At 52.5% G+C, this 26,542-nt stretch overlaps 1 protein-coding gene across 3 annotated transcripts in view; it reads right to left on the bottom strand.

The window, feature by feature from the left end:
* The window catches only part of CCDC24 (coiled-coil domain containing 24), a 38,092-nt gene extending 14,523 nt beyond the window's left edge, over positions 1–23,569 (bottom strand). For 2 of the 3 annotated variants that reach the window (XM_075320193.1, XM_075320194.1), the window contains exons 1-5: positions 23,540–23,569; positions 23,107–23,313; positions 15,238–15,398; positions 9,317–9,553; positions 9,073–9,177 (exon numbers count right to left, since the gene is read on the bottom strand). In XM_075320193.1, coding sequence (XP_075176308.1) covers positions 9,073–9,177; positions 9,317–9,553; positions 15,238–15,398; positions 23,107–23,274 — 671 coding nt within the window. In that variant the 5' untranslated portion in view covers positions 23,275–23,313; positions 23,540–23,569. The remainder of the gene's footprint in view (positions 1–9,072; positions 9,178–9,316; positions 9,554–15,237; positions 15,399–23,106; positions 23,314–23,539) is intronic. The other variant, XM_075320195.1, reaches the window with a different exon arrangement.
* Between the last annotated feature and the right edge of the window lie 2,973 nt (positions 23,570–26,542).

Raw genomic sequence — 26,542 nt, 5'->3', positions numbered from 1 at the left:
GATCCATATCTGATGCCGCTCATTCCAGATTTATTCAATCAGACTTCCGGTTCTAAATGGTTCTCCAAACGCGAGCTCAGGGGCCTATAATTTGATCCGGGTCAGACAGAGGGATGAGTGGAAGATGGTGTACATGCAGAGCGTCTGGTTAGAGCATTTAAATCACTGTCATTTGGACAGACTTGGTCCTGAGGGTTTCTCTCATAGAGAAAGGGGTACTGCCACACTGTATTTGGCTCTAAACTCGCTGAGTGTCATGGTGGCATCTGACGCTGTTCACACTGCAGAATCTGACACTACACACTATGCCTCCTGTGGGGCTTCTGTGTTATACAGGCAGGCTCAGGCCTCGACCAGCTGTGTGCTCATTTGTGATCCGACCTGCAGGAGTTAATTTCAACTATCCTGCTAGTTACCTCTTGGATCACATGTTGTGGGAGACCGATCATAGCTACTCCCAGGCTTTTTAAGATGGTGGAGCCTGTCCTCTCATGCCAACTATAGTTTTTGCTAAACCGGTCCATGTAATGCTGTATTCCAGTCCTGCTGGTGATTGTATTACTTTGTGCATGGCGTTGTTGTGGAGTTCTGCCGTTGTCCTGTTGTTTCCTTTCTGCTCTTATTTTCCTCAAAAGCTCTTTTTGGCCTTATACCTCTGTGTGTGCATGCCATGAGATAGAGATTTAGTTTCCCCTAGTCTGTCTGCCTGCTCTTCACCTACACGTTAAATCTGCTATATATGTTTTTTATAACCAGCTACTTCATGGGATTTTGGAGTCCCTTTAATATGGGGTTTCCTCATTATTTCTGAGACTGCCTTCTGATCTATTGCTATTTATTCTTCTATTATATAGAATACACCCATCTCACTTCTAGTAATTCTCTGTCTTGAACATTGCAGCATATCCATTATGTCCATTAACCTTATTTTATATGTGCAGGATAATGTATTGTAATGCACAGTCCTTAAAGCGATGGGATTGTGCTATGTTACGATTGCCCCAGGTAATATGGCATCTACCACTATTGTGTGGTGTGGCTGTACACACAGATGTCTTGTCCTGCTCCTCACACCCCAGCAGACACTGCAGATAACCCTCCATTGTAATAATTCATTCATATCATGATACCCAGCACAGATAAAGCATACAGCTACAGACTGCAGCCCTCAGCCATGCGCTTATCTTGGCTGTGTATTAAAATAGGAAGAACTGCATGCAGCTTTTTATTATTATTATTTAAATAATTTTTAAAAAAAAGCATGCGGTCCATCTAATTTTGATACACAGGCATGATAAAGCCTGACAGCTGGGGGCTGGTATTCTCAGGCAGGGAAGACCCAAGGTTATTGGGAGCCCCCAGCCTAAAAATAGCAGCCTGTAGCCACCCAGGATTGTTGCATCCATTAGATGCGACTATTCTGGCACTTTACCCAGCTCTTCCCACATTGCCCTGGTGCAGTGGCAATCAGGTTAATAAGGAGTTAATGGCAGCCCACAGCTGCCACTAAGTGCTAGATTAGTGATGGCAGGCGTCTATGAGACCCCCCAGTAATAATCTGTAAGTGAAAAGAAATAAAAAAACACCAAAAAAAAAATAAATCATTTATTTTGGAATAAAACGTTTTTTTTTTTGGAATCCACACGAGGTCCCACGAGGATTCCAGTACTGCCACATCTGAATTTACACCAGGCAGCCATAGAACAAGATTGTACACTGTGAAGTTGAGGCAAAGACTGAGTGAGTCCTGCGATGAGCGGTGACGTCACTCAGGTTAGCAGCGGCCACAACTGCAGGTTCTCACGGTCCTCCACCTGTCACAGCAGGTAACCCCGGTATATACAGTGTATACACATTCGGCCCCTGGTATACACAGTGTATATACAAATTCCATCCCCTGTGTACACAGTGTATACACATATTCCACCCCCAGCATACATAGTATAGTGCTGGTGCAGTTGATGAAAGATCACGCGGTGGCTTGCAGCTCCCGTTGGCTCGTCGTTGCCCACAGCTCCCGGTGGCTCGTCGTTGCCCGCAGCTCCTGGTGGCTCGTCGTTGGTCACTGCTCCCGGTGGCTCATCGTTGCCTGCAGCTCCCGGTGGCTCATCGTTGCCCGCATCACCCGGTGGCTCATTATTGCACGCAGCGCCCGGTGGCTCATCGTTGCTCACTGCTTCCGGTGGCTCATCATTGCCTGCAGCTTTTAGGCGGACACTTTTTTCTCAGTCACAGCCGTTTGGCTCCTCTGCGCAGCTGGACAAAGCCAAGCAATGAGCGGCTTCAGCAGGAACAGCTGCGGTGGCAGTGACTCCTGTGGGCCTGGCTCAGCCTCGGTTTCCAGAGTCAGCACTTTCCCAAGCTTCAGACAATGGGCGTCCTGCAGGAGCCATGACAGCGCGGTGGAATGAAGGATTAAATGTATCCAGATGCCTGAGAATGTTGCACAATAGAACCCAGAGCCATTAACTGGGGTCCTTCACTAGAATTACCGGGGACCCTCAGTAATAACCAGGAGGCTTCACTGTAACTGGGAGGACCCTCACGAAAATGATTCAATAAAAAAAAAGTCAGCAGAGACGTGATAAAAATATATCTTTATTGGTAAAAAAAAACATGCATACAATAAAAAAGGAGTGAATCTCTAGTGAGAACAATAGATCCAACAATACGGAAAAACTAGATGAGGCGGCTTATCTGAGCGCTCCGCAGACGAGCCTGCACCGCCGGTATGATACCGATTGCTCAGGACTGCAAAGCGGAGACCTCCGGCCGAACGCACCCAGATATCACCGGGAGCTGGGGTGCAGGTATGGCTAGTTTCACACTACGTCTTTTTAACATCCGCTGAAAACGTTTTTTTAGCGGAAGTACGGATCCTGCTTTTACAGCAAATAACGTATGCAAACGCATATGTTATTTTGCAGGATCCTGCACTGGATGTTTAGGGGCGGGCATTGGAGTCATGTGATCGGGAGTGAGGGGAACTAGACTGGGAGGAGGCTTCTGACAGCTGCAGACGCTGGTAACCAAGGTAAACATCGGCCTTGGATACCCGATATTTATCTTGGTTACGAGTGTCTGCAGCTGCTAGGAGCAGGGCTGCCTGCACACGTTACCAACGTAAACATCGGGTAACTAAGAGAAGTGGTTACCCGATATTTATCTTGGTTACGAGTGTCCGCAGCTCTCAGGAGGGAGGAGAGGAAGGGGGAAAGACATAGAGAGAGAGAGAGAGAGAGAGGGTGAGGGAGGGAGGAGGAGAGAGAGACAGATCACGCGAGACTGGTTCTGGGCATGCTCAGTACTTTCTGGGCATGCTCAGTACAAAAGCAGGATCCTGTCTATCAGCACGCCAGCGTTCACATGCGTTTGCGTGCTGTTTAGTCAGGATCCAGCAATTTGCAGTATTTGGACGGAGCTCAAAAACGCTACAAGTAGCGTTTTTGAAACATGTTAAAAAACTGCAAGTCACTGGATCCTCACTATAACGCAGGCAAACGCAGGTGAACGGATGTTAACGCGAGTCCATTGCAAATGCATTGAAATGAAAACGCATTTGCACTGGATCCGCTTGTCCGCTAAAATAACGTTAAGGACGGATGTTAAAAAGACGTAGTGTGAAACCAGCCTATTCTGTATACTAGCAGTAATGACTATTAGCTTTTACTATTTTTTTCAGGAGTAAAATACTGCTCACAACATTGGAGGAAAAAAGTGGAGAGCTCTGCTGTAACAATGGCTGCCCTGGAGGAGTTCATCACATCTCTGTACTATGGGGTCAGAGATGACAATAATCCTGTGGTGCAAATCCTCAGGTTTATTGTTGAGCCGGTTGAACATGAAGGGTCCCGGCTGCTTAGCAGGGAAAGGCGTGAAGGGTCCCGGTGGTCAGCAGGCAAAGGCTTGAAGGGTCCCAGCCGCTCGGCAGGCAGAGGCGTGAAGGGTCCCGTCAGCTCGGCAGGCAAAGGCGTGAAGGGTCCCGGCCGCTCGGCAGGCAAAGGCGCGAAGGGTCCCGGCCGCTCGGCAGGCAGAGGCGTGAAGGGTCCTGGTCGCTCAGTAGATAGAGGCGTAAAGGATCTTGGCAGCTCAGCTGGCAGAGGCGTGAAGGGTCCCAGCTGTTTGGCAGATAGAGGTGTGAAGGGTCCTGGCCGCTTAGCAGGCAGAGGCAAAAGGGACCCGGCCAACTCGGCAGGTTGAGGCATGAAGGGTCCTGGCTGCTTGGCAGGCAGAGGTGGGAAGGGTCCCGGGCGCTCGGCAGCCAGAGGCGCGAAGGGTCCTGGGCGCTCAACATTCAAAGTTACTGCTGCTGCGTTCATATACAGATGGTGGTTCTGGTGCTGTATTCAAGCACAGACAGTGATTCTGGTATGGTCTTCATACACTGAATGTGGCTTTGGTGCTGTATTCATGTATGGATGGTGGTTATGGTGCTAAATTCATATACCTTTGGTGACTCTGGTACTATATGCATGTCCTAGTGATGATTCGGAGTCTGTAGTAATCTTTCATTTTGTTAGACTTGACAATAGATTATTAATGCAGGTGTCTGCTGTTAGATAACTAACTGCTTAGGCTACTTTCACATTAGCGTTTTGTTACCTGTGCAAAAAAATGCAAACCGCATATGAACAGATCCTGTGACTTGAATGTGCAACGCATGCAACCGCAATTGTTATTTTACCGAATCCTTCTACTTGCTATGACACAGCAGGGCACATAATTTATCGGCCAGCACTGGAGACAGCTAATCGGGAATCAGCTGAACTCCTGATCTCACAGCCCGCACACGCTGCGATGGATGCAGGTTAACAGCAGTCACTGCCTGCTGCCGATCACATGTGACCGTATGCGAGCTGTATGGTCAGGAGTTCAGCTGAGTTAAGATCAGCTGAGGACTCCAGTGGTGGCCGATTACTTGTTCTCTGTCCCGCTGCATCCATCTCAGCGTGTCCGGGCTGTGAGATCAGCTGAGTTCGGCCGACACTGGAGTCAGTGGGCGGTCAAAGCAGTGCAAGTGTCTACGGGTCAGTATGGCGAGTGTGCATGTATATAGAAACAAATGCAGCCCGCTCCTGTCAAAAGAGTGTGTGGCTGTGTCGGGTAATGCGACGTCAGACTCGTGTGAGTCTGGCATGATATCACCCATAACTGCCTGCCGCTCTCTGAAAATGAGCATGCATGTACAAAGAAACATATGCGGCCCGCTCCTGTTAGGAGAGAGTGTGCGGCTGTGCTGGGTGATGTGACACGAGTCCCTTGCAAGTGTGACTCCAGCCTAAGAGAAACCGCATGTGGCATTTTTTTTTTTTAACTTAAATAATTAAAAAACAAAAAAAACGACGTGCGCCCCTCCCCCCCTCAATTTTCATTCCCCGTCAAGATAAAGCCAGCTGGGGGCTGGTATTCTCAGCCCGCACCCGACCGGAATTGTTGAATCAATTAGATGTGACAATCCTGGTGCTTGACCAGCTCTTTCCGAATTGCACTGGTGCAGTGGCATTCGGGAAATAGCACGGGTTAATAACAACGCACAGCTGCTACTAAGCCCTAGGTTATTGATGGCACAGGCGTCTATGAGATACCTGCATCACTAACCTGTAAATTAAAGTAAATAAGTACAAATACAGAGAAATAAATCCTGTATTCGAAGTAAAATACAAAAACTCACCCTCTTTCACTACTTTATTAACCCCCAACACACCTCTCCAGGTCTGGTGTAATCCACACGAGGTCCCACACCACTTTCAGCTCTGCTACATCTCACAGCAAGCTGCCATAGAACACGACTGCCGGCTGTAAATGCAGACAATGACTGAGCCGTGATGAGCAATGACTGCAGGCAGACAGTGTAAAAGGCTGAGGGCGTGTCTGGCTGCAACCAATCACAGACGAAAGGACGGCCGGTGGGCGGGGAAAGCATGGAAAGCTGTGTCTATGCGATGAGTGTATACGCTGTACAGGAAGTGAATGCGCGACCCGGAAGCAGCTTGCCGCCATGACACAGTCTCCGTAAGTATGAAACTCTCGCTTAATTCTTGTATTCTTTATTTTCTCTTTAATTTCCCCACTGTCGGATCCTACAGCCGGATCTTTGAAACCGCGCGGATCAGGACTTTTATAGTCTGGGTCCACTCAGCACTAGTCTTAATGAGACTGTTTGTTTGGCACATGGCAGTCTGTGAGAAGGAGCCTCTGTGTGCACTGACCAGAGTCAGTGTGTAGAGGGTGCCAACAGTGGATAGAGGTATTGAAGCGCCTCTGAAGAAAGAAAGGGGCCGCTTCATCTGATCCAGGTCCATGTATGGAGGGATGCGACCCCCATGAAAGATACCTCTGAAGGTAAAATGCACTATAAACCCGTGTCTGAATACTGTCCGGGGTTAGCGAAATCTATGTGGGCGCCCCGCAGGAAATCTGTCTGTCATACCATGTGTTGTGAGTTTCTAAACGGCTTTAATTTTCAATGAATTGTGTTTTCTGGTGCTACCTCGCTGAAGCAGAGCGAGTGACACCCCCACAATCACACAGTTTCTAATCTGAGCTGCTGTTAACCCAGCTATTTTACCATGAAGGCCTGCTGCACAAAGTCTCCTCTTAACAGTTGTTTTATAGAGGTGTCTGCTGCTAGAACGCTGTGTGGCATTGACCTGGTCTCTAATCTGAGCTGCTGTTAACCTGCGATTTCTGAGGCTGGTGACTCGGATAAACTTATCCTCCACAGCATAGGTGACTCTTGGTCTTCCTTTACTGGAGCGGTCCTCATGTGAGCCAGTTTCTTTGTAGCGTTTGATGGTTTTTGCCACTGCACTTGGGGACACTTTCAAAGTTATCCCAACTTTTCGGACTGACTGACCTTCATTTCTTAAAGTAATGATGGCCACTCGTTTTTCTTTACGTAGAATCTGTATTATGGTAAGAAAAAAAAGCAGGTAACAGTCTATTCAGTAGGACTATCAGCTATGTATTCACCAAACTTCTGCACAACACAACTGATGGTCCCAACCCCATTTATAAGGCAAGAAATCCCACTTATTAATCCTGACAGGGCACACCTGTGAAGTGAAAACCATTTCTGGTGATTACCTCTTGAAGCTCATCAAGAGAATGCCAAGAGTGAGCAAAATCAGTAATCAAAGCAAAACGTGGCTACTTTGAAGAACCTAGAATATAAGATATACTGTATTTTCAGTTGTTTTACACTTTTTTGTTAAGTATTTAATTCCACATGTGTTAATTCATAGTTTTGATGCCTTCAATGTGAATCCACAATTTTCAGAGTCATGAAAATTAAGAAAAAAACACTCACAATGAGAAGGGGTGTCCAAACTTTTGGTCAGTACTGTATACACACACACACACACACACACACACACACACACACACACACACACACACACACTGCTCAAAAAATCAAGGGAAACACTCAAATAACACATCCTAAATCTGAATGAATGAAATATTCTCAATGAATACTTTGTTCTGCACAAAGTTGAATGTGCTGACAACAAAATCACACAAAAGTCATCAATGGAAATCAAATAGTTTAACCTATGGAGGCCTGGATTTGAAGACACAGACAAAATGAAAGTGGAAACAAGTCAAAATGATGCTCAGCATTGTGTGTGGACTCCACGTGCCTGTAGGACCTACCCACAACGCCTGGGCATGCTCCTGATGAGGTTGTGGATGGTCTCCTAAGAGATCTCCTCCAAGACCTGGACTAAAGCATCCGCCAACTCCTGGACAGTCTGTGCTGCAACGCGACGTTGGTGGATGGAGTGAGACATGATGTCCCAGATGTGCTCAATCGGATTCAGCTCTGGGAAACTGGCCGGCCAGTCCATAGGATCAATGCCTTCATCTTACAGGAACTGCTGCCACACTACAACCACAAGAGTTCTGCCATTGTCCTGCATTACAAGGAACCCAGGGCCAACCGCAATAGCATATGGTCTCACACAGAGGGGTCTGAGGATCTCATTTTGATACCTAATGGCAGTCAAGCTACCTCTGGCTAGCACATGGAGGGCTGTGCGGCCCTCCAAAGAAATGCGAGCCCACACCATTACTAACCCACTGCCAAAACGGTTATGCTGAAGGATATTGCAGGCAGCAGATTGCTCTCCACGGCGTCTCCAGACTCTGTCACGTGTGCTCAGTGTGAACCTGCTTTCATCTGTGAAGAGCACATGTCGCCAGTGGCGAATTTGCCAATCCTGGTGTTCTGTAGCAAATGCCAATCGTCCTGCACGGTGATTGGCAGTGAGCACAACCCCTATCTGTGGACGTCAGGCCCTCATGCCATCCTTATGGAGTCTGTTTCTAATAGTTTGTGCAGGCACATGCACATTTGTAGACTGCTGGAGGTCATTTTGCAGGGCTCTGGCAGTGCTCCTCCTTGCACAAAGGTGAAGGTAGCAGTCCTGCTGCTGAGTTGTTGCCCTCCTACGGCCCCCTGCACATCTCCTGGTGTACTGGCCTGTCTCCTGGTAGCGCCACCATCCTCTGGACACTACGCTGACAGACACAGCAAACCTCCTTGCCGCAGCTCACATTGATGTGCCATCCTGGATGAGCTGCGCTACCTGTGCCACTTGTGTGGGTTCTAGAGTCCGTGTCATGCTACCACGAGTGTGAGAGTACAATCAACATTCAAAAGTGACCAAAGCATCAGCCAGAAAGCATTGGTACGGAGATGTGGTCTGTGGTCCCCACCTGCAGAAACACTCCTTTATTGAGAGTCTTGATAATTGCCAATAATTTCCATCTGATGTCTATTCCATTTACATAACAGCTTGTGACATGGACTGTCAATCAGTGTTGCTTCCTAAGTAGACAGTTTGATTTCACAGAAGTTTGATTAACTTGGAGTTATATTCAGTTGGTTGTGTTCCCTTTAAATTTTTTGAGCAGTGTATATTAGCAGGATATATGCTTGGTATCAGCCATATACATCAAGATCATTATTACCATTGATATTCAGGCATGGAAACAGAACCATGAGAACCGTCCATGTGTTACTATTACAACTGTCAGCTCAGTGCTGATGCTGAGGGTGGTAGTACTCACTGTAGATGGAGGGTGACTTCATCAATGTGTGACATTTGCAGCTTGCCCCGGAGTTCCTCCAGGTCGTCCTCTATACTGGAGCCAGTGGACAGTGCGGAGCCGGATCTGTGATGGGAGAATGCAAGAGTGTGAACCTTGCAGAATGTGGAGCAGCCACTCGTCACCGGATCCCGGGTGCATCGGTATCTCCATCCCAGATCCATCATGTCCCCCATAATGTCCAGCAGAGGTCCTGCATACTCACCGCTCAGTCATGGCTCTGCACCCTGATGAAGGTCGGCTCAGCTCCTCGCCCCTGGACCTCGCTCTACTCCTTGATGGAGGCCAACTCAGCTCCTCACCCCTGGACCTCGCTCTGCTCCCTGATGGAGGCCGGCTCAGCTCCTCGCCCCGGGACCTCACTCTGCTCTCCGAGGGCCCTGATCCCATCACAAAGGACAACACCCTGGGGCTGTATTTACAGAGAGCCAGGTCCTCATCTCTGTGACAAAGAAACAAATGTGATCATAAGATTGAGATAAAACAGACGACAAGTGATGAACAGGGTAAACGTAACATTAGGGACACACACAGTCTATATCCCCTGCCTATAGATACACACCCCTATACATCACCATCTACTCTGCTCAACATTCATATTACAGCACAAAAAGGAGAAGAGGTGAAAGATCCCATCTGTCTGGGATCAAGACAGAAGGATATGCACAACCGCATACAGAAGATCTGTGGTCATGTCTCCAAGATGTTTGGATCAACCTCCTGCCGAAATCCTACATAACCTGTGACGAGACTAAGGGTGGCTTTACATGCTACGATATCAGTACCGATATTGCTAGCATGCGACCCGCCCCCATCGTTTGTGCGAAACGGACATATCGCTGCCCGTCACGCACAAAATCGCACACCCGCGTCACGCATACTTACCTGCATAGCGACGTCGCTGTGACCGGCGTACCGTCTCCTTTCTAAGGGGCGGTCCGTTCGGCGTCACAGCGACGTCACTAAGCGGCTGCTGCCCAATGAAAGTGGAGGGGCGGAGATGAGTGGGACGAACATCCCGCCCATCTCCTTCCTTCCGCATTATGACAAACGGCAGATAAGGAGATGTTCCTCGTTCCTACGGGGTCACACACAGCGATGTGCACTGCCGCAGGAACGAGGAACAACAACGGCAAAGCAATAGTATCGATAATTGGGAGCGGATCCCCATGTCAACGAGGAGCGATTTTGGACGTTTTTGCAACGATCCAAAATCGCTCCTTGGAGTCACACACTATGAGATCGCTACAGCGGCCGGATGTGCGTCACAAATTCCGTGACCCCAACGAGATCGCTGTAGCAAAATCGTAGCGTGTAAAGCCCGCTAAAGTGATGGAGCTGACGGGCGGTCCCCGAATACTGAGGATGGAGGAGACGGGCAGTCGCCGAATACGGAGGATGGAGGAGATGGGCAGTCGCTGAATACGGAAGGGGATTTCCACTTCTCGTTTGTGCAGTCACTGTGCAGCATTTTCTCCTCGTCTAGCAGTGTTGTACGGCGCTGTATGTCGGTGTGGACCTGTGATATGGATAGGACACGCATTCTTACGTGTTATATCTCCAAGGATTCGCACACGATGTATAACCTCCACCTTGGTTGGTTACTAGTAAAGTGGATAACGGGGAATCAGAGTAGATTGGTGTCAGCTGATCTCTTACACATAAGACGCTTTCTTAACAGATTATCCACCACTTATAATGATCTTATCTTTCTCCTTCCTCTGCAGCTCACGGCTGATAGATAACACCATGCAACACCGGAATACACAGAAATCCAGAGTATACAAGTCCAAATATATATAAAACGTGAGGGACGCCTGCACCAGGTGTGTATGAGAGACATGCGGGACGCCGGCAGCGGTTGTGTATGAGAGACGTGCAGGACGCCTGTGACACGCCCAACTCCAGGGTCGGGGCTACTCGGAACCGGCCCGGACTAGTCCGGGGATGTCAGCGGTGAAGGGGTCCGACTCTGTGACCCTGGCGGTGTCTTAAAAGAAAGGGGATGATGATTATATTTACAGTGGAATAAAGTCTGTGATTCCACCTGTGGTTTTGCGGCTATGTGGGCTGCCGCTGCGCTGCGTGTTTCCCGGGGCAGGTGGTGATGGCGCAGCTGAGGTATTATTGCTCCCCACAGGTGGAGCGGGGACCCAGGGCCCTTTGGAAAAGACAGGAATTTCACACACAGGGAGACCGCTTACCACACAAGTCTTGATATTGGTCTCTTCAAGGTCAGTGATATGTGGCTCCCCATGTTCAGGCAAATACTGTCTGTAGTGAGAGCAGGACCTTGGATAGTAATAACTGACACACACACACACACACACACACACACACACACACACACAGTCTTTCTTTCTGTACCTTTACTGATGTTAGCAGGGTTATCTCCAGGGTACAGTCCGGGTGGTCAGGTGGCAGTTGGGATTTCCACATCTGTGAGTTATGAGGCCTCCTTATTGCTGTGTCTGTTTATGTCCTGGGCTGTTTCAAGCCTGGCCCTGAACTCTCCTGTGTCTCTCACTTGTATAGCAGGTGTAATGAACCGTTCTACTGGACACCACTAACTCTGCTGCGGGTCCCTGGCTCTGTTGATGGCGGTGCTACAAGTGTTTCTGTGCTGGGAGACTGAAGTCCCCCTTGCCTGCCGGACCTTTCTGCTGGGCCTGCCTGAACCCGTGCAGACCCGGACGCCGGTGTCCGGGTTGCTTCTTCTGGGGTGAACCAAACTGGTCGCTTCACCCCTTCTCTGTCTCGCCTCACCTCCAACCCTCACACTGCTAGGCTTTTTCCCCTGGTACTGGCCCAACACAGCACCGTTTTCGGGTTGCTTCCTCTGTCAGTCCTGCACTGGACCCGACCGGTTACAACTGCCTCTCTCTGCCCCCAGCATTTGAATTTCTAGGAGACTAACTGACATCAACTAGTACGCCTCACGTCAGTTAAGCAGAGCTCCCCCTTCAGGCCTGGGGTGGAAAGTGTTGTATGTGAGTACTTCCAATGTGGAAATCCCTTACTGCACCAACCAGATATTACTGTGGCTACATAACCGTAGGGTGCCCCACCTGCTCCGGGGTGCATGAGAGACGCCTGCCCCGGGGGGGGGTGCATGAGAGACGCACGGGACGCCTGCAGCCGGGGCGCATGAGAGACGCGCGGGACGCCTGCAGCCGGGGCGCATGAGAGACGCGCGGGACGCCTGCAGCCGGGGTGTATGTGAGAGACGCATGGAACGCCTGCAGCCGGGGTGTATACGAGAGACGCATGGAACGCCTGCAGCTGGGGTGTGTATGAGAGACGCGGAACGCCTGCAGCCGGAGTGTGTATGGGAGACATGCGGGAAGAATATAGCGCACAGTCACCTGGGAACGTGCTGCACCTTGTCCATTCTTCTCTCTTCCCTACATATCTCTCAGTGGGTCCGCGCCCTACTTCTGGGGGGGGGGGGGGGTCACATCTCTCAGGAGGGTCTGCATCTCACTTCTGGGGGCCACATCTTTTGGTTTCAGGGGGAATCCACTCCATAGTTCTGGGTGTGTGTGTGTGTGGGGGGGTCACATCACTCAGGAGGGTCCGCTCTTCACTTCTGGGGGGGGGGGGGGGGGGGGGGGGGTGGGGGTCATAGCTCTCAGTAGGGTCCGCTCCTCACTTCTGGGGGCCACATCTCTCAGGAGAGTCCGCTCCTCACTTCTGGGGGGAGGGAGGGGCACATTTCTCAGGAGGCATTCTCTCTTGTTCACTCCCCCCTTATGAAGCTTGAGGCGAGACGCGTAGGGGCACACGCTGTGTGATCTCACTGGCATAGTCTGACATATGGGTAAGCAGCAATTGGCTGAATATGTACTAGCTTTGAAATGCTCCGGTTAAATTCTTTGTTGGCATATACTGATTTAGCCATTTATATAGGATATGGTACAAGGAGATTTCTGCCACTTAGATCTGGAGACTGTGTGTATTTCACTTCTGAACCTCCATCTATCCGGCCAAACTGGCTTACCCTGCTATCCCCATGGCATGTCACTTTGATATATGATCTATTTTAGCTCCATGGGCTACTTCATCTTCAGCCTGTTGTGCCTTACATGTTTGGGTGAATGTGCTACATCTTTCTGTCCTCACGTTCCCTGTGTTCTTTAAAACACTGTATACTGTAATATATTTATACATTATGGAAATCCAACCTGTTTTTATATATATCTTACAATAAAAATGTTTTTTATTTGCATCAATTAAGGTTGTGATTTGGATTTATTGTGATGACTTTTCTATGCACGCTTAGTCCTTTTGTTCTTTGGTTTTCAATTGTCAGGAGGGTCCATTCCACTTCTTACTCCTGGGGGCATCATCTCTCGGTGAGGGGGGGGGGGGGGTGTCTCTCCTCCCTTCTGGGGGGGCCACATCTCAGTCTCGGGGGGGGGGGGGGGGGGATGGACCACTCCTCATTTCTGGAGGGGGGGTGGGTCACATCTCTCAGGAGCGTCCGCTCCTCACTTCTGGGGAATGGGTGGGGTAACATTCTCAGGAGGGTGCGCTCCTCACTCCTTGGGGGGGGGGGGGGGGGGCACATCTCTCAGGAGGTTCCGCTTCTCACTTATGGGGGACCACATCTCTCAGGAGGGTCCGCTCCTCACTTCTGGGGAAGGGGGGGGGGGGGTTACATCTCTCAGGAGGGTCCGCTTCTCAGTTCTGGGGGGATGGGGGGGGGGTCACATCTCTCAGGGGGTTCGGCTCCTCACTTCTGTGGGGTCATAGCTCTCAGGAGGGTCCGCTCCTCACTTCGGGGGGGGGGGCCACAACTCTCAGAAGGGTCCGCTCCTCACTTCTGATGGGGGGAGGGGGGGGTCACATTTCTCAGGAGGGTACGCTCCTCACTCCTTGGGGAGCCACATCTCTCAATCTCTCAGGAGGTTCCGCTTCTCACTTCTGGGGAGGAGGGGGGGGGGGTCACATCTCTCAAGAGGGTCCGCTCCTCACTTCTGGGGGGCCACATCTTTCAGTCTCAGGGAGGTGCACCCCTCACCTCTGCGGGGAGGGTCACATATCAGGAGGTTCCACTCCTCACTTCTGGTGGGGAGGGGGGTGGGTCACATCAGGAGGTTCCGCTCCTCACTTCTGGGGGGGCCACATCTCTCAGAGGGGCCACTCCTCACTTCTGGGAAAAGGGGAAGGGGGGGGGGGGGTCACATCTCTCAGGGGGTCCGCTCCTCACTTCTGGGGGGGGGGGGGCACATTTCCGGGGGCGGGGGGGGGGGGGCAGGGGGAAGGGGAGCAGGGGTCCTATTGTTTCCCCTATAACATTCGTGGAGCACAATGGGCTCTGGTATTTACGGCTTTTGCTGCCTTGTTCTGACGCCATTTACTGTCAGGAAGTTTTCATCATTGACGCCATTATTCTGGGAGCACGACTTTCCCAGCAATAAATGGATCCACAAAGCGAGGAGTTACCAGAGCGACATCTGTGAGAGCGGGCGAGTATGTAACGGGGGCGCAGGTGGGGGGCCGCAATCACCAGAGATGTGGGTGAGGGGCGTAGACAACGACCACAGATCATCTCTACTGAGCGCAGCAGACACTGAGACGAGTGGCGAGGAAGAACGTAGCCTACTAGCACTAATGTCCAGGACAGGCGTGGAATGACGTAGCCTGCCAGCACTAATGTCAGGGACAGGCAAGGAATAATGTGACCTGCCAGCATTAATGTCCAGGACATTTGAGTAATAAACCCTGCAGGTTTCTGGTCTGTTTGGGGATGAAGCTGAGCTCAGTGTGCGGCAGGCCTCGTACCTGCACCTTGGCAAGTTGCTGTGATAAGGCAATCATCAGACCCCTTTATTGGATGTGGGGGTCTCATACGCAGCGGGCATGGCTGGAGAGGATGCGGTGTTACATGTGTGGTGATAGTGGAGGAGGGGATGTGGAGACCATGGAGGAAGGACGATATTCCTGGATCTTCCCAATGCCTGTGCTTTACCTGGACAGGTGGATTGCAGTGTGGCCCTTATGTGTGATATAAGATGGGTGGGAACAGGACCCCTTTACACAATCTAAGGGGATGCAAAATTGCATGGAGTCCGTGGAAAGCATGTGCTGAACCCCCACTGATCGGGTGACTCCGGTACTCACATTCCCTGGTGCCGAGCCCTCATCCTCACACTCAGGAGCAGCATCCGGATCTCCTGAGTCACCATGTCCTTTATCACAGGGGGGTCGGCCAGGACGGTGCAGCGACCGGAGGATGGGCAGGTGGACTGGACGTCTCGGCACAGCTCCAGCAGAACCGCAACCTACACAGACACAAAACAGGCACCTAAGATTTACACAGGGGCACATGAGGGGTTAACGATGAGGGTCCTAGGAATGGAACCACATAGGAGATACCCAAGATATGCTACATGATCTGCTATACAGGCTAGGCTCCCATACACACAGCGGGGGGTAGGAGATACTCAGGACATGTTACATGATCTGCCATACAGGCTAGGCTCCCATACTGATAGCGGGGGGAATACTGAACATCTTAACAATTGTCCATGGAAATAGATTTCTAAAGTGCTAACAAGATGAATTTCTCACCAGATGTCAGTAACAACCCATCCAAGCCACACATGAAAATCTGAACACGTATAGTTACTATTCGCCCATCATTAAAATCATCAAAAGTCAAGTTATGTGTAATATTGAGAAATGACGCAAAGAAAAAGTATTGAACCTATGAAGAAAGAGAGGAGCAAAAATCCCTGGAAAGTCCTGACACCAGCTGAAATTATCAGTAATTAGAAAGTAATCCTGCCGCTTAGTGACAAATAATATCAACTGGTTCAACTGATGGCCAAGAAAAAGGAGTCTCATTACCACAGTGCCACACAAGAAACATCTCATAATGTGTAAAATCAGGGAGCTGTCTCAAGAGATCCACAACCTTATTGTTGGAAAACATTCCGATTGCATTGGTTACAGAAGAATTTCTAAACTACAGAAGGTTCTAGTGAGCACTGCTGGGGCCATAATATGGAAGCAGAAAGAACAATTTCACCATAAACCGGCCACTACCAAGTGCTCCCCGCAAGATTTCAGACAGGAGAGTGAAAAAACAGGCACCAGCAGACAAGTACTAGCACACAGGCATGCCCAATCAGATCAGCTTCTGCCACCACTTGAGGACTCTCCCTCCTCAATGCAGACCTCAGGCTCTACTCCGTGCAGCAGTGCTCCCTGCAGAGTCCGCCCACGGCGCCGCTCCCAGCAGAGTCCGCCCACGACGCCGCTCCCAGCAGAGTCCGCACATTGCGGGGAATAAAACCAGAAGTGCTCCGTATAAGTGAACTATAATGACCAGACGTAAACTGAAAATAATGTTTCTTTTTCTTTCCACTATCACCAATATAATACTTCACTTCCTACAAACCCCTACAATACATACACCTAATAGTGAACTCCAAATCCTGACCCCCTCGCCACATCCCCACAGTCACTTCTACCTCCCATCTACGATCTAACACTATTTTCCGTAACCTTTCTACCCCTCTACGAATCCCCCAGCCCCTGCTCCTACAGTCCCTCTAACTGGAGCTATATGGAACGCTCGCCCTGTTCATTACTATTATACTCTACTTCCTCAACTTCACCGAAAACCTGGCTCACCCCGTCCGACTCAGTGCCTCCAGCTGCACTTTCTTATGGTGGTTTCCATCTTTCTCACCCCCCCGCCCCAGTAACAAGCTTGGAGGAGGAGTTGGTTTTCTCCTCTCAGATAACTGCTCTTTCAGCCAAATTCCACTGCCACCCTCTATTACTCTCCCTTCTTTTGGGGTGCACTCTGTCCGCATCTACTCCCCCTCCAACTGGCTGTCAATTACCGCCCCCCTATGCCGGCCACCACCTGTCTTGGCCACTTCACCACCTAGCTACTTCATTTCCTTTCCACTGACATCCCCACTATCATAGGTGACCTCAACATTGACACTTCCCACTCAGCTGTCTCTTAAGCTTCTAATCCTCTCTTCTTCCTTTGGCCTTGCTCAATGGTCCTCACAAAAGATGGCCACACACTGGACCTCATCTTCACCGGCCTCTGTTCCTTATCTAACCTCGCTAATTCACCACCACTCCCAGTCTGACCACAAGATTCTTACATGCTCTTCCTTCTCCTTTCCAAGTGCACAATCCACATCCCAAAAAACGAATGCACTACCAGGATGCAACCAGACCCCAAATAGATGGAGACATCACAGGTGGAGACATCACAGGTGCGAGAGGAGCAAATCACTCACACAACTCCCAAACATGGACGGGGTGATCGCTAGATGATAAAATTGTGATAAAAAAGTGTGAGAGAGAGAGTGATAAAACTTGCAGGTGTGTCTTTATAGAGAGCAGATGTATAGTAAGGGTTTCAGCTGTACATGCACGTAACTAACCTTCGATCCTCACAAGATCTCCTTCTCTACTCTCATCTCCTCTTCCCACACTCGCGTACAAGATTTCTCCCGTGCCTCCCTCAGACTCTGGAACCCTCTGCCCGAACATATCAGCCTACCGTGGAAACCTTCAGAAGGAACCTGAAGACCCATTTCTTCCAGCAAGCCTACAACCTGCAGTAACCCTCACTCCACTATACCACTGCATGACCAGGTCTACCCTCACCTCCTGTGGACTGTGAGTGAGCCCTCGCGAGCAGGGTCCTCTCTCCTCCTGTAGACTGAGTGAGCCCTCGCGAGCAGGGTCCTCTCTCCTCCTGTAGACTGAGTGAGCCCTCGCGAGCAGGGTCCTCTCTCCTCCTGTAGACAGAGTGAGCCCTCGCGAGCAGGGTCCTCTCTCCTCCTGTAGACAGAGTGAGCCCTCGCGAGCAGGGTCCTCTCTCCTCCTGTAGACTGAGTGAGCCCTCGCGAGCAGGGTCCTCTCTCCTCCTGTAGACTGAGTGAGCCCTCGCGAGCAGGGTCCTCTCTCCTCCTGTAGACTGTGAGCGAGCCCTCGCGAGCAGGGTCCTCTCTCCTCCTGTAGACTGTGAGCGAGCCCTCGCGAGCAGGGTCCTCTCTCCTCCTGTAGACTGTGAGCGAGCCCTCGCGAGCAGGGTCCTCTCTCCTCCTGTAGACTGTGAGCGAGCCCTCGCGAGCAGGGTCCTCTCTCCTCCTGTAGACTGTGAGCGAGCCCTCGCGAGCAGGGTCCTCTCTCCTCCTGTAGACTGTGAGCGAGCCCTCGCGAGCAGGGTCCTCTCTCCTCCTGTAGACTGTGAGCGAGCCCTCGCGAGCAGGGTCCTCTCTCCTCCTGTAGACTGTGAGCGAGCCCTCGCGAGCAGGGTCCTCTCTCCTCCTGTAGACTGTGAGCGAGCCCTCGCGAGCAGGGTCCTCTCTCCTCCTGTAGACTGTGAGCGAGCCCTCGCGAGCAGGGTCCTCTCTCCTCCTGTAGACTGTGAGCGAGCCCTCGCGAGCAGGGTCCTCTCTCCTCCTGTAGACTGTGAGCGAGCCCTCGCGAGCAGGGTCCTCTCTCCTCCTGTAGACTGTGAGCGAGCCCTCGCGAGCAGGGACCTCTCTCCTCCTGTAGACTGTGAGCGAGCCCTCGCGAGCAGGGTCCTCTCTCCTCCTGTAGACTGTGAGCGAGCCCTCGCGAGCAGGGACCTCTCTCCTCCTGTAGACTGTGAGCGAGCCCTCGCGAGCAGGGTCCTCTCTCCTCCTGTAGACTGTGAGCGAGCCCTCGCGAGCAGGGTCCTCTCTCCTCCTGTAGACTGTGAGCGAGCCCTCGCGAGCAGGGTCCTCTCTCCTCCTGTAGACTGTGAGCGAGCCCTCGCGAGCAGGGTCCTCTCTCCTCCTGTAGACTGTGAGCGAGCCCTCGCGAGCAGGGTCCTCTCTCCTCCTGTAGACTGTGAGCGAGCCCTCGCGAGCAGGGTCCTCTCTCCTCCTGTAGACTGTGAGCGAGCCCTCGCGAGCAGGGTCCTCTCTCCTCCTGTAGACTGTGAGCGAGCCCTCGCGAGCAGGGTCCTCTCTCCTCCTGTAGACTGTGAGCGAGCCCTCGCGAGCAGGGTCCTCTCTCCTCCTGTAGACTGTGAGCGAGCCCTCGCGAGCAGGGTCCTCTCTCCTCCTGTAGACTGTGAGCGAGCCCTCGCGAGCAGGGTCCTCTCTCCTCCTGTAGACTGTGAGCGAGCCCTCGCGAGCAGGGTCCTCTCTCCTCCTGTAGACTGTGAGCGAGCCCTCGCGAGCAGGGTCCTCTCTCCTCCTGTAGACTGTGAGCGAGCCCTCGCGAGCAGGGTCCTCTCTCCTCCTGTAGACTGTGAGCGAGCCCTCGCGAGCAGGGTCCTCTCTCCTCCTGTAGACTGTGAGCGAGCCCTCGCGAGCAGGGTCCTCTCTCCTCCTGTAGACTGTGAGCGAGCCCTCGCGAGCAGGGTCCTCTCTCCTCCTGTAGACTGTGAGCGAGCCCTCGCGAGCAGGGTCCTCTCTCCTCCAGTGGACTGTGAGCCCTCGCGAGCAGGTCTCCTCCAGTGGACTGTGAGCCCTCGCGAGCAGGGTCCTCTCTCCTCCAGTGGACTGTGAGCCCTCGCGAGCAGGGCCCTCTCTCCTCCAGTGCACTGTGAGCCCTCGCAAGCAGGGTCCTCTCTCCTCCAGTGGACTGTGAGCCCTCGCAAGCAGGGTCCTCTCTCCTTCAGTGGACTGTGAGCCCTCGCAAGCAGGGTCCTCTCTCCTCCTGTGGACTGTGAGCCCTCGCGAGCAGGGTCCTCTCTCCTCCTGTGGACTGTGAGCCCTCGCGAGCAGGGTCCTCTCTCCTCCTGTGGACTGTGAGCCCTCGCGAGCAGGGTCCTCTCTCCTCCTGTGGACTGTGAGCCCTCGCGAGCAGGGTCCTCTCTCCTCCTGTGGACTGTGAGCCCTCGCGAGCAGGGTCCTCTCTCCTCCTGTGGACTGTGAGCCCTCGCGAGCAGGGTCCTCTCTTCTCCTGTGGACTGTGAGCCCTCGCGAGCAGGGTCCTCTCTTCTCCTGTGGACTGTGAGCCCTCGCGAGCAGGGTCCTCTCTTCTCCTGTGGACTGTGAGCCCTCGCGAGCAGGGTCCTCTCTTCTCCTGTGGACTGTGAGCCCTCGCGAGCAGGGTCCTCTCTTCTCCTGTGGACTGTGAGCCCTCGCGAGCAGGGTCCTCTCTTCTCCTGTGGACTGTGAGCCCTCGCGAGCAGGGTCCTCTCTTCTCCTGTGGACTGTGAGCCCTCGCGAGCAGGGTCCTCTCTTCTCCTGTGGACTGTGAGCCCTCGCGAGCAGGGTCCTCTCTCCTCCTGTGGACTGTGAGCCCTCGCGAGCAGGGTCCTCTCTCCTCCTATACCAGTTTGTGCCCTGTATTGTTCATGATTATTGTACTTCTCTACGTCTGCCCCTTTTCACCTGTAAAGTGCCATGGAATAAATGGTGCTATCATATTATTAATATGGGAGCTTAGCCTGCATAGCAGACATATGTTTATGCACCGGGAGACCCCATATCCTCTGCACTGGATCAGGGAGTCAGGTTTCAGACCAGTTATAGGTAAACTCAAAATATTTTTCCAAGAAAATAGTTGTGGATTTTTTGCAGAATGACATGACTTAACCCTGAACATTCATAGGGGCTGAGGTGTCGGTGCACTGAGCGGCTTTTCTCCTGGATGAAGATACACAGGAGCCTGACAGTCAAGATCCGCTGCTGTCGCTCACTCATTACTCATCAGTCGCGCTATTTGTGCCGTCATGCTCTTATTACAGTGATATCAGCCTTTAATCATGCAGATCGCAGCCCTTGGTAGAACGCAGAAAAGAAGGGCAGGAGTACAACCCCAGTGAACGCATAAGTGCCGTAACGTTGTGTCTCCTCTGATATGAGCTAATTCCAGACCTCAATGTCCTGGGACAAGCGCATGTCACCCACAGCAGCACAGAGGAATGGTGCGGGCCCCGTGTAATATCCCCCCACGTCCATTTCCATACATGTCAGTGGAGGGGAGTCTCTGTGGGGTCAGCGCTTTTGTCAGTATCCGCAGCGCCCACCTCGCACATTCCTTATTTTCTCATTAACTTCGCATTATGCCAAGTCATTTTTTTACATTGAACACAAGTGTCAGCGAACGAGACAGCAAGTGAGATAGCGGAGAAGAGGAAGACGTTCTGCAAGATGTCGCCATAACTCACTGTCAGCCCTCAAGATGTACAGAGTGCGGGGAGTGAGTGGGCTGAGTGTGTGTGTGTGTAACATGCAGGGGAGCGTGCAGGGGAGCGTGCAGAAGAGCCAGGGAGCGTGTGGGGGGGGGGGAGGGAGGAGCGTGAGTGCGGAGAGCCTACGGGGGAAGAGTGCGGAGAGCCTACGGGGGGAAGAGTGCGGAGAGCCTACGGGGGGAAGAGTGCGGAGAGCCTACGGGGGGGAAGAGTGCGGAGAGCCTACGGGGGGGAAGAGTGCGGAGAGCCTACGGGGGGGAAGAGTGCGGAGAGCCTACGGGGGGGAAGAGTGCGGAGAGCCTACGGGGGGGAAGAGTGCGGAGAGCCTACGGGGGGGAAGAGTGCGCGGAGAGCCTACGGGGGGGGGAAGAGTGCGGAGAGCCTACGGGGGGAGAGTGCGGAGAGCCTACGGGGGGAAGAGTGCGGAGAGCCTACGGGGGGGAAGAGTGCGGAGAGCCTACGGGGGGGAAGAGTGCGGAGAGCCTACGGGGGGGAAGAGTGCGGAGAGCCTACGGGGGGGAAGAGTGCGGAGAGCCTAACGGGGGGGAAGAGTGCGGAGAGCCTACGGGGGGGGAAGAGTGCGGAGAGCCTACGGGGGGAAGAGTGCGGAGAGCCTACGGGGGGAAGAGTGCGGAGAGCCTACGGGGGGAAGAGTGCGGAGAGCCTACGGGGGGGAAGAGTGCGGAGAGCCTACGGGGGGGAAGAGTGCGGAGAGCCTAGGGGGGGAACGAGTGCGGAGAGCCTACGGGGGGGAAGAGTGCGGAGAGCTACGGGGGAAGAGTGCGGAGAGCCTACGGGGGGAGAGTGCGGAGAGCCTACGGGGGGAGAGTGCGGAGAGCCTACGGGGGGGAGAGTGCGGAGAGCCTACGGGGGGAGAGTGCGGAGAGGCCTACGGGGGGAGAGTGCGGAGAGCGGATGGGGGGGGGGAGCGTGCGGACAGCGGATGGGGGGGGGAGCGTGCGGACAGCGGATGGGGGGGGGGGAGCGTGCGGACAGCGGATGGGGGGGGGGGAGCGTGCGGACAGCGGATGGGGGGGGGAGCGTTGCGGACAGCGGATGGGGGGGAGCGTGCGGATGGGGGGGGGAGCGTGCGGACAGCGGATGGGGGGGGGGAGCGTGCGGACAGCGGATGGGGGGGGGGAGCGTGCGGACAGCGGATGGGGGGGGGAGCGTGCGGACAGCGGATGGGGGGGGGGAGCGTGCGGACAGCGGATGGGGGGGGAGCGTGCGGACAGCGGATGGGGGGGGAGCGTGCGGACAGCGGATGGGGGGGGGAGCGTGCGGACAGCGGATGGGGGGGGGAGCGTGCGGACAGCGGATGGGGGGGGGGGAGCGTGCGGACAGCGGATGGGGGGGGGAGCGTGCGGACAGCGGATGGGGGGAGCGTGCGGACAGCGGATGGGGGGAGCGTGCGGACAGCGGATGGGGGGGAGCGTGCGGACAGCGGATGGGGGGGAGCGTGCGGACAGCGGATGGGGGGAGCGTGCGGACAGCGGATGGGGGGAGCGTGCGGACAGCGGATGGGGGGAGCGTGCGGACAGCGGATGGGGGGAGCGTGCGGACAGCGGATGGGGGGAGCGTGCGGACAGCGGATGGGGGGAGCGTGCGGACAGCGGATGGGGGAGCGTGCGGACAGCGGATGGGGGGGAGCGTGCGGACAGCGGATGGGGGGGAGCGTGCGGACAGCGGATGGGGGGGAGCGTGCGGACAGCGGATGGGGGGGAGCGTGCGGACAGCGGATGGGGGGGAGCGTGCGGACAGCGGATGGGGGGAGCGTGCGGACAGCGGATGGGGGGAGCGTATGTGATAGTCCTCCCCAGCGCACACACACTCACCTCCGCATGTAAGTCTAAGCTGAGGTCAATGGCTGCTTCTCCCAGAATCCTCTTCATCTCGGCTCTCTCGCTCGGGGGCACCTGCTCCTCCACCAATCTCCACACAGATGGCGGGGGCTCCAGGAGGTCCCCATAACCGCTGTCCCGATCACTGCCTGGCCGCAGCATGACGCAGCCTGCAGCCGCTCCACATCCAGGTGTAATGCTCTGTAGAATACAACATGTATGTGAACGCCTGCAGCTTTACAAGATGTCCCCGCTGTCACCTTACACGGGGGGCTCTGAGGTCTGACGGAAAATACATGGACACAAGAATGGCGCAAGTCCCTGACGGCTGCCCTGTCACCGAGCACCAGGAATGGAGTCACAGCGGCTGAATGTACAGACGTACACAGCCGCGCACCGCCCGCACTCACCGGCTCCCGGTTCTCACCTGTCAGATCCTTCCGGGTATGTATCCAGGTAAACAAAGCTGTAGCTATGGAAACGAGGCCACGTCCATATATCGACCAATAGGAACGTGTTTAGCGAAAAGTAGGAAGGGCATGAGGCGCAGAGGATGCCGGGAGCAGTAATAAGAGGGCGACTCCGCCCACAAAAACATCTGGCGCTGCTATTGGCTATCCACGGGCCTCTAACATGAGATTTAAAGGGCCAGCATACATAACCGCGTACACGGAGGCGCGCGCGCACACTCGTCACCACGTAGACGGAATCCCGGATTGTTGCAAGAGCAGTTTTGACATTTATTTTAGACTTAAAAATTGTCTATACAACACCTTTCACATCCCCAGAAGAACTGAAGAAGCCCCGAGCAGTCACCGAGTATTCATCAGCTTTAAAGTCTCTTTGCCTTTTGTTAATTGCTAGAGATAAGACATTAACACTTCTGTTTTTTTAAAAGAGAGAGAGAGATATGAGGGTGCAGTACACACATGTGGTGAAAATTGTTGGTTCCCCTCGCCCCTCGTTTAATGAAAGAAAACCCCACAATGGTCACAGAAATAACTTGAATCTGATAAAAGTAATAAATAATAAATAAACTATGAAAATGAACACATGAAAGTCAGACTTTGCTGCTTTTCTGCTTTCACTCATGACACAGGCCTGGACAGAAATGATGGCGCCCTGAAAATAATGTGATAAAAGGGGCATGTTACATGAAGGTGTGTCCACTAATTAGCGTCACAGGTGTCTACAATCTTGTAATCAGTCAGTGGGCCTGTATATAGGGCTACAGATACTCACTGTGCTGTTTGGTGACGTGGTGTGTACCACACTCAACATGGACCAGAGGAAGCGAAGGAAAGAGTTGTCTCAGGAGATTAGAAAGAAAATTTATAGACAAGCATGTTAAAGATAAAGGTTATAAGGCAATCTCCAAGCAGCTTGATGCTCCTGTGACTACAGTTGCACATACTATTCAGAAATGTAAGATCCATGGGACTGTAGCCAACCTCCCTGGATGTGCCTGCAGGAGGAAAATTGATGACAAATCAAAGAGACGGATAATGCGAATGGTAACAAAAGAGCTCAGAAAACCGTCTAAAGAGATTAACGGTGAACTTCAAGCTCAAGGAACATCAGTGTCAGAACGCACCATCCATAGTTGTTTGAGCCAAATTGGACTTCATGGGAGACGACCAAAGAGGACACCATTGTTGAAAAAAATCATAAAAACGCCAGACTGGAATTTGCAAAACTTCATGTTGACAAGCCACAAAGCTTCTGGGAGAATGTCCTATGGACAGATGAGACAAAAATGGAACTTTTTGGCAAGGCACATCAGCTCTATGTTCACAGACAGAAAAATGAAGCATATCAAGAAAAGAACACTGTTCTTACTGTGAAACATGGAGGAAGCTCTGTTATGTTCTGGGGCTGCTTTACTGCATCTGGCATAGGGTGTCTTGAATCTGTGCAGGGTACAATGAAATCTCAAGACTATCAAGGGATTCTAGAGAAAAATGTGCTGCCCAGTGTCAGTGCTCTGCTCTGTATGGGGCTGGTGACATGGCTCTGCTCTGTGCGGGGCTACTCTGCTCTGTGCGGATCTGCTCTGTGCGTTGGGCACTCATTCTGAAGATGTCGACGGTCAGTGCTTAAAATAGTGGCGCCTAGAGTCAGATGGAGCGCTCAGCTCAAGCTCTCATCTGCGCCCACACCGACTACGGCCGGCATTATTTGAAGCCCTCACTGCCGACCGCTGATATCTTCAGATATCGCTCAGAGCAGACCAGAACCGCGTCACCATCCCCGCACAGCAGGGGCCGTGTCACCAGCCCCGCACAGCAGAGCCGCGTCACCAGGCCCACACAGAGCATAGCCGCGTCATCAGCCCCGCACAGAGCATAGCCCGCAGTGAGTATCTGGGCCCCCCTCTTTACCACTGGCAGCATTGCAGTACTACAGTACTGCCCCTGCCTCCTGTGACCCCCCCACCCCCGCTCCGGTGCTGTCCCCTCTCCCTAATTAAACTCTACCGGATTATAAAACGGACCCCATATTTATTTTATCTACCCTTTTTTCTCCAAATTTGGGATGCGTCTTGTAAAACAAAAAATACGGTAGTTTTCTTATGTTTGTATATGAATTGTTGAATGTGGGGATTAGACTATATCCGATATTTGTGTTGGGATTTGTATCACATCTGATCGGATTGATGAGCTTGTTTTTCATTTTGGTGATGCAATCATTCTGATCAAGAATTTTTGTCTTGTTAAATGCATGTGTAATTCGTTTTTTCGGATAACCTTTTTCAAGTAACCTGGTTCTCAGAATATCTGCTTCCCTTTTAAAGGCGGAGTGGTTTGAACAATTTTTTTTCCGGATACGCCAGTATTGGCCATATGGAATGTTGTGTATCCATCTGGGTAAGTGACTACTTCCATATTCCAGGTAACTGTTCACTTACCCTCCAGATTGTTGTGGATATTGAGATCCAGGACCTGTATTTGTTCCTCGGAGTAGGTGGCGGTGAAGGTAAGTCCTCAGGGATTTTTATTGAGATTCTCAACGAACAGTAATAGCTCGTCAACATTACCCTTCCAAATGAAGAACAGGTCATCTATAAACCTTTTGTAAAAATAAATATGGCCTGTTGGCAGGGGAGACTGTGCAATGAAGAGCAACTCAAACCTCCCCATAAATAGATTTGCAGCACTGGGTGCGAATCGCGTCCCCATCGCACAGCCCCTTAATTGTCGATACACCACATCCTCAAAGGAAAATATATTGTGTGTTAATATGAATTCCATACTATTTAGTAGGAATAATTTCTGTATGTCTGGTAAATATGGATCATCTGACAGGAAATACTGGACACTGGTTAGACCAAGCTGATGTTCAATATTGGAGTATAATGAGCTGATGTGCAAGGTGAGGAGTATACAGTCATTGATGGGTGGAAGGTCATTGAGCAGAGTAATGAGATGGG

This window comes from Anomaloglossus baeobatrachus, chromosome 8 (assembly GCF_048569485.1).
Source record: "Anomaloglossus baeobatrachus isolate aAnoBae1 chromosome 8, aAnoBae1.hap1, whole genome shotgun sequence".
NCBI classification, from domain to species: domain Eukaryota; kingdom Metazoa; phylum Chordata; class Amphibia; order Anura; family Aromobatidae; genus Anomaloglossus; species Anomaloglossus baeobatrachus.
This window is presented reverse-complemented; position numbering and strand designations above follow the sequence as displayed.